Genomic DNA, 8,469 nt, shown 5'->3' on the forward strand with positions numbered 1-8,469 from the left:
TCTCACTGAAGTTCTTTCCCTTATAATTTGGCTTCTGATCCTGTCTCTTCTCTTTATGCTTAGCATGCTCCTCTCAACGCTTCTTTGCCAAATTTCTATTCTCTTTTCTACTGCTTTTAAACCGTGAATATCACTTTACTAATTTGATTATTAATTTGACAGTGATTTTTTTTTTGTTATTGTACATAAATATCTCCAACAATTTAATCAAAACTGCGAACGCTAAAAAAAATTTTATTTAAATAATTATTTTTGGGCATTTTTGAGGTGTAAGTTAAAATTTTCTCCCAAAAAAGGGCGGTGCTCCAATAATGGGAGTTTAAAAATATATCTTCAAAGATTTCAGTACTACCTCTTGGAGGAGGGTAAGAAAAAACTGTATCAAGAGTATAGCTTGAATAGTATTTAGAAGAAATTAATGCCATGACATCATGGTTAAAGCGTCATTACAGTGTGTGTGACGTACTACCTCCTAAAGTAAGACGGCTGGCGAAGATATACATGAAGTGTTGCCAGTTATTTCTAATTGCTCGTCGAGTGGTGATTCTAGTTCTAACGAAGAGCCGGGCTCTAAGATCTACGAACCAATCTAGCGGGACTTAAATGTCTAGTGTACCATTATGTTGGACGATATTTTCTTCAAATGGACTAGAAATCCATTGTTTCGTCAAGTGCTTACCTCTTTGTCTTGTAAGTAGCCGGATGATTGTTAATTAACATAAGACTTTTCATTGTAGACGCCAAAAATTTGCTGTTAAATCTTAACTTTGAAAATAGACCAACATCTTTTACTGCGTTCTCAGTTCGTTCAACTACTTCTTTTTTTTATTATTATTATTAATTCTCTAATTTCTCATTCCTACAGCTGTCCGGAAAAGATAATCTTAAATTGAATCTCCTCTCTTGACTTCCTCTAACTAAATTTTTAAGATCTCTACATGAACATTTACACCAAATTGTGAAAGTAAGATCTGTACTCCATTCTTATTAGCATTACCCACAAAAACCTAACCTTACCCGGAAATGATCTTTAGGAGGGAGCTTATCCCTATCTATTTACAAACTGCCTTAAAACAGAAAAAAAAAAAGGGTTACCCCTTACTTATATGGTCTTCTCCCTTCCTTAAGGGTTACCCCTTACTTATATGGTCTTCTCCCTTCCTTAAGGGTTACCCCTTACTTATATGGTCTTCTCCCTTCCTTAAGGGTTACCCCTTACTTATATGGTCTTCTCCCTTCCTTAAGGGTTACCCCTTACTTATATGGTCTTCTCCCTTCCTTAAGGGTTACCCCTTACTTATATGGTCTTCTCCCTTCCTTAAGGGTTACCCCTTACTTATATGGTCTTCTCCCTTCCTTAAGGGTTACCCCTTACTTATATGGTCTTCTCCCTTCCTTAAGGGTTACCCCTTACTTATATGGTCTTCTCCCTTCCTTAAGGGTTACCCCTTACTTATATGGTCTTCTCCCTTCCTTAAGGGTTACCAGTTCAGGGCCAAGGTACTACGTTACCTCATGTAAACACCATTTCACAATATGTTATTCATCCTCTTTCTCTGCATTTCCGGCTCTAGTTTCTAGTTTAATTTTTTTTTATATATTGTACATAATTCAAGAGCAGGATTGGATGCAATTTTGCATCATTCAGAGATTTCTGCAAGGAAGAGATTTCGAGTAGGAAATGGACTGTACCACATTCCATGTATCTGTATGTCTTCCACCACAAGTGAGGTCTTCTTTCTACAGATGCAGTAATCAATAATAGAATACTGACTTCCTTCCTGAGGTCGGCTACACTACGTTTACAATATGTGATGAACATATCGTATTACCGACAGATTATGAACTCCTGTAAATTTATCTAATGTCTATTTGCATAAAAATATTCAATTACCTACAATTTTACTCAACTATGACAATTATTCGATTCGAATTAAACTTTAAGCCGACTATACGTAAATGCTTAGGTAATGCTAGGTAGGAAAATGATCAATTTAGGCAACATTTTAGCATGATACGTTGGAATTTCCTGTATCTCCAAATAATAAAGTCTGGTCCCATGCCAGGATAAACTGCATAAAATGACTCGTTTTCTTCTGCATTCCTTTTTTTTTTTCACAACGGACAATGGTTTAAAAAAAAGCATAAAATAAAATATATCGCCTAAGCTGCCCTTAAATCCCTTTATTAAGACATTATAAAGTAGGCAACCATTATCCAATCACATAATTGCCGGCAGCAAGACAGGACAAAGCCAAATGCCCCAGTACTTGGGGACTTATAATACTACTTACTTATACCCAGGCTCTACAGACCCTGGATGAACTTTGGCCTTCCTAAAGGTTTAATTTCCAGCCATCTAGATGTCTTCTCCAGTTTGCTATTCCTATTTTCACCAGGTCCTCTTATGACTTGGGTCATATACTAGCTCAATTTACTTCCAATTGTTTATTTCTATCTTTTACTACATTTTGATTAGAAATTTTTCAAATTACTTCATCCATTTACAATCTTTTATATGCACGTATCAGGATACATATGGGTGTAATACTTTATACTGTCCATCATTTACTAAACTTGAAATATTAGTACTCAAACTCGAGAGTCATGTAAAACCTTCTAATTCCCACGTTCTGAATCTCCTCAATTGGACCAATTATACCAAGAGCATATTTCCACATCTGTATCTTTCTATGGATGAGTAGATATCGTTAAGACATAAATTTCACAAATGTAACCTCAATTTTCATAAAGTTTGCAACAAAGTAAATAATAAGAGAAATTTGGTTAATAAAAATCTTATGTATTATTATTATATTTTGAAGTTTATTCAGTAGAATTAAGTTGTTTTGCTTTATTGAACCGGTTTGATAAACCTTTTAAAAGCACGACAAAAACTGGGTGTGTGCAACCAGTATATGGCGAAATAAAACACAATTGTATAAGAATTATAACCGAGTTTGATGCATTTCATTATTTGAAAATTTTTTTTTTAATTTAAAAATATTTACGTAATACATTATGCGACCATTTTTTAAATTTTTGCTTGTAAACAAAAAGAATTAGCATGCTACAAGTTAACGATTTTTCTGCTATCAATCTGTTTGTCCATGAATGCTTTTTGAGAAAAGTACAATATATATCGATACTCTCTTCTATTACAAAAAAAAAATGAGTGATCGATTTTTCTATTTTTAGTTTTTGTCGGCTTTCTCACATTGTCCAAAGTACAGTACTAGCTCTTTCTCACATTGTCCACAGCAAAGAACTAGCTCTTTCACACATTGTCCAAAGCACAGAACTAGCTCTTTCTCACATTGTCCAAAGTACAGTACTAGCTCTTTCTCACATTGTCCACAGCAAAGAACTAGCTCTTTCACACATTGTCCAAAGCACAGAACTAGCTCTTTCTCACATTGTCCAAAGCACAGAACTAGCTTTTTCTCAAATTGTCCAAAACACAGAACTAGCTCTTTCAAACATTGTCCACAGCACAGAACTAGCTCTTTCACACATTGTCCAAAGCACAGAACTAGCTTTTTCAAACATTGTCCACAGCACAGAACTCTCTTTCAAATAAATCACAGAACTAGCTCTTTCAAACATTGTCCAAAGTACTGAACTAGCTTTTTCTCAAATTGTCCAAAACACAGAACTAGCTCTTTCAAACGTTGTCCACAGCACAGAACTAGCTCTTTCACACATTGTCCACAGCACAGAACTAGCTCTTTCGCACATTGTCCAAAACACAGAACTAGCTCTTTCAAACATTGTCCACAGCACAGAACTAGCTCTTTCAAACATTGTCCACAGCACAGAACTCTCTTTCAAATATTGTCCAAAGCACAGAACTAGCTCTTTCAAACATTGTCCACAGCACAGAACTAGCTCTTTCACACATTGTCCAAAGCACAGAACTAGCTCTTTCACCACATTGTCCACAGCACAGAACTAGCTGTTTCTCACATTGCCCAAAGCACAGAACTACCTCTTTCAAACATTGTCCAAAGTACAGAACTAGTTCTTTCAAACATTGTCCAAATTACAGAACTAGCTCTTTCAAACATTAATTATTCAGATCCATAGCTCATTTTACGCGTAGTAAAAATTTTTAGAAGATAAAAATATGTTGCATTAAAATAGAATTCTTTGCTACCAAAGAATGATAAATTGAATTACTGGCGCAAAGTTGACTTAAAATGATTAATTTCAATAGGTGTTGAGCTTTGAAAAATGAATCAGTGGTAAGTCATTTGTCTTTTAACCAATCAAAATAGCCAAAAAAAAAACGCAAAACTTTTTTCATATTTATGAGTATGTCGTGTGAGTTGTTTTCTCACAGCAAAGACTTAATTGTTTTTTTTTTCTTTCTACGAACAACCAAACATAGGAAGCTGCCACGTGCCAAATTATGTGGGGCCAATGACAACATCGCGCATTAAATATTTCGTAACTGTTATAAATAGAGTTTCATTGTTGATTTCATTTTAAATGGGAGAAATCTTTAAAAAAAATATATTTACATATATTTATTTAATCGATTCTAATTATAAATATCGTTACATAAATAAAGGTTTAAAGACAAGAGGAAAGGAAACAAGTACTGTAATATGAAACGTTGTTGATAAATTGTAATCTAATACAAAACATTATTTTAAATTAAAGAAAAAAATACATAGCTGCTTTAGTGAACAGCTGACATAAGAAAGTTCATTGCCAACTGTAATATAAATATATTTCTTATATTTACAGAAATAAAACCAATTGGGAAAACGTCCAAACTTGGTCTCACCTCTGATAGAAATAACTAGAATAGTTATTTTCCTGTTTACAACATTTTATTTTATTTTAAATATGTATTTTCTTAAATGCACTACGCTCTAACTGCGCCATGCTGTTAGTGAACAAAAAATGATTAGTTTAGTGGACATCCGTTTGAGGGATTTTTGATAGCTAAGAATGTTCCAGGCCCTTTGGAAGGGCTCAAGATTTGTATGGATGATTAGATGATTGGAGAGATAGGCGAGAGTATTGATTGCACATCATCATAGAAAAAGTATTTTAATTCGTTAAATAATAAGCATGGAAAAATCTTATCCCTATTCGATGGATTGAAATGACGCTTCATTTTACGGGTGAATTTGCTTTTTTGAACTTGAATTTTGTACGTCAATCAGACCATTCTACAATGGTATTGAGATGGCCATGGAAAGAAACCAGAGGCAGTGTCTATTGGCTAATGGACAGATGTCTGGAACACCTGTACAATTGTAGAGCATGGTGCCAGAAGGCTGGAGAATACTTTCCAATGGATTAGCAGGTCTTCGGGAGTTAGTAGGCAAGAGGAAATATGCACTAAAAGTTTCTCAGGAAACCAGGATGCGAAAATTCTGGTCTAAATCCAGGGAAACCCCTATGACAATATTGGACCAGCTAAAACGAGGATTTTATGGTGTCTACTAAACGATTTCTGATTATACCTGATTCTAATTGATTGTGGCACTTTATTATCCATAATAATGCTGACCATAGATTAAATTTAAGTATCAATAACTAATGTAACTTCTAATGAAAATTTATTTTTGCAGGTTACCTTTCCATAATGATAGCAGCCACCTGTTATTACTGGATGGCACCCTATTCCATCTGGTTGATCAAAGGAAATCATGAACTACAGATGACAACCTCAGAATTTGCATGGTTAACCTCAATCATAGAAGTTGGAGCAATTATTGGTTGTATTCCTTCAGCATACATTGCAGACAGGTATAGAAAATGAGTTCTAAAAAAAAAAGTATTTTGCAACTATTACTTACGAGTACATTAAAATTATTTGTTCACTTTATATTATGTACTCTGTGATTTTGAATAAAACCTTATTGCTGCGCCGAGAGTTATGTTGTACATTGTAATGAGCGGGAATGATCATCTGAGGAATAACGATGATTTACAATAAACATTTAATAATTTCCGGAACTTAAGAAAATTTAAGAACTGGAACGCGCGTATAGGCTAAAATCATCATTGCTAATTCTACGTTAAAAGCTAAGTCCTTTTAATAAACAATTACTACCAAGAGCAATAAATCGTTTTCTGATCGATTCTTGATGATCGATAAGCTGGAACAGTATCGTAGAGCCGTCTCTTCGCTAGTGCAAAACCTGCGGCCAAACAACAGGTTCAGAATTTAGACGAAATAGTTCTTCATTGTAGGTTATTAGCTGTTACTGTAGCATACCTTATTCGGGAGTTTGCTTGGACTTAAGTATTTTCTGTTTGTTTGTTTACAGATGGGGAAGAAAATCTTTAATACTGTCTTCTGGACCAATTTACCTCGCCATCTGGTTGTTGACAGCATTTACAAAGAATATCATTGTGTTTTACATAGCTCGTATATTACAAGGATTTTTATTAGCAATAGCCGACTGTGTATGTTCAGTTTATGTGGCTGAAACTTCTCATCCAAAACGAAGAGGTACTCTTGTCGGTTATTTTACTGTTTTCTGGAATCTAGGAATTTTATATGTGTACACTTTAGGCAATTATCTGAACTTTGATCATTATATACTGACTTTAACAGCTTTACCATTATTGTTTTGTGTTAGTTTCGCGTTGATGCCTGAATCGCCATACTATTACTTTATGATAAACGAACCAGCTAGAGCAGAATCTTCGTTGAAATGGCTAAGACATGGTAAAGACATTGAAGTGGAATATAAACAGATTGAAGAGGCTGTCAGAGATGATATGAAGAATTCAGCAAATTGGACAGAATTGATAGCAACAAGAAGTAATAGGCGTGCCCTGTTCATTGTACAGATGGTGTGCATTTCTAGGTATATGATTGGTATAATAACGTTTACAGTATACGCAGAAGAAGCTTTAAGTAAGGTCGGCAATAATATGTTTACACCAAGTGAACTATCAATATTTATGGGCATAGTATTCGCACTAACAGCTTTCATCTCCTCATTCTTTTCGGACAGCGTCGGCAGGAAAGCCATGCTGTTGTTCTCGCTGGCCGGATGTGCTGTTACAAATATCATAGTCGCAGTTTATTACTACCTGTTGGAGCATAGCCGAATTGATGTGCTGCCCTATGTGTGGGTCTTATACTTGAACTTGATGGGTTTCTGTATATTCTCGAACACCGGTCTTGTTCAGTTGATGCCAACCATCAAGTCTGAATATTTTCCCACACATATCCGAAGTAAAGGAAGCGCTATCACCAGCCTAACTTCGGCTATATGTATCTTCATACAGTTGAGATTATATACTTCAATAAATGAATCCATAGGTATTTATATGAACTTTATAATTTTCGCGGTTTTTGCCATAATTTCTATATTTTTAGTTGTATTCTATTTAACCGAATCAGCTGGTAAAACTTTTGCTGAAATTAATAAAGAAATTAAAGACATTACTGAATCCAAGTAACTGTGATTTTTTATTTAATTTTCTCAAGTTTACGTACAAATTCTAGGTTATATTTTAGCAAGAGATTGGAATATAGATGTTTCTGGCTCAGTCACATTACGATTTCTTAATCTGATTCTTTTAAAGCTTATTAGAGATTGGGTGTTGGAAGAATTAGTTCATCTTAGTTGAACTTTACAAGCAACTATTTATGGATATTCTGATTGTTCATGTGACAGAGCTAGAAACGTCCTTATTCTACTGATTGTATATAGTATACCTTTTTGATAATAAAGTGTACGTTTTACCCTAAAACAATGTGATAGAATTTTGGTTTTTTATAACTTGTTAATTTAATAGAATGAACACCAAGTTTTACAAAAAAAAAAAAAAAGGATATTGGCGACGATCTTGTTATTTTTTCAAATCGTGCGTAGGGTATAAGTGTTTTCTACTTACTATGTTAACAATTAAGATATAAACAGTTTGATGCAGCATTTTGTGAAAGACTTCCTCTTATCTCTCTCTGTATCTTGTCTCCAGCTATTTCGTGAGTTCCTTGATTGGAATGTTCTCCTGTAAAGATTTATCTTAAAATTCTAAGAACTCCCTGCATCCATTGTCTGCCAAAAAAAAAAAACGGTTTATGTATCAAGAGGAAAATGCACTTTGACATTAAAGAGGAATCAATTGTTTAACTTAATACACATTATTAAGTAAACAAATTATTTGTAAAACTTGGTGAAAACTGGTAAAGTTCGGAAAAGTAAAGAAAAATATATATTATTAGGATTAATGAATATTAGTTTAATTAATTTATGATCTAATATGAGGTTTAATTATGTGATGATTAACTTTGTAAATTGTGACTGTGAGATTTTTTTTTTTAAAATTTGATTATTTTTAATCTTAAAGTAAGATCCTAAAATAAATATCTAATCAACTTTTTACTAAATTATTAATACGTATTTGTATTTTTGAATTTTTTTTATTGGTTTAGAGAGTAAGCAATAAAATCACAAAAATAAAACATGTGGTAAAATTAATTTAAAA

At 33.6% G+C, this 8,469-nt stretch overlaps 1 protein-coding gene across 2 annotated transcripts; it reads left to right on the plus strand.

Moving 5' to 3' along the window:
• The first annotated feature begins 507 nt into the window (after nt 1-507).
• Nucleotides 508-8,469, plus strand: LOC141451726 (facilitated trehalose transporter Tret1-like). Of its 2 annotated transcripts, XM_074123309.1 has the most exons (4): nt 508-690; nt 5,589-5,766; nt 6,291-6,475; nt 6,606-6,748. In XM_074123309.1, the coding sequence occupies exons 1-4, from the start codon at nt 621-623 to the stop codon at nt 6,614-6,616; spliced, it is 444 nt and encodes a 147-aa protein (XP_073979410.1). In that variant the 5' UTR covers nt 508-620; the 3' UTR covers nt 6,617-6,748. The 2 variants fall into 2 exon arrangements, with proteins under 2 accessions (XP_073979410.1, XP_073979409.1); XM_074123308.1 differs by having other exon boundaries at nt 511-690; nt 6,291-8,469.

The sequence above is a fragment of the Rhodnius prolixus genome, unplaced genomic scaffold (assembly GCF_049639745.1).
Source record: "Rhodnius prolixus isolate KJV_2025 unplaced genomic scaffold, Rpr scaffold_14, whole genome shotgun sequence".
Taxonomy (NCBI): Eukaryota; Metazoa; Arthropoda; class Insecta; order Hemiptera; family Reduviidae; genus Rhodnius; species Rhodnius prolixus.

Excerpts from the sequence above, each read along its gene's own strand:
- LOC141451726 (XM_074123308.1), top strand. The coding sequence starts at position 621 with ATGTTGGACGATATTTTCTTCAAATGGACTAGAAATCCATTGTTTCGT. Across the intron at positions 691-5,588 it reads AGTGCTTACCTCTTTGTCTT|GTTACCTTTCCATAATGATA; the intron begins GTAAGTAGCCGG and ends TTATTTTTGCAG. Across the intron at positions 5,767-6,290 it reads TCAGCATACATTGCAGACAG|ATGGGGAAGAAAATCTTTAA; the intron begins GTATAGAAAATG and ends GTTTGTTTACAG.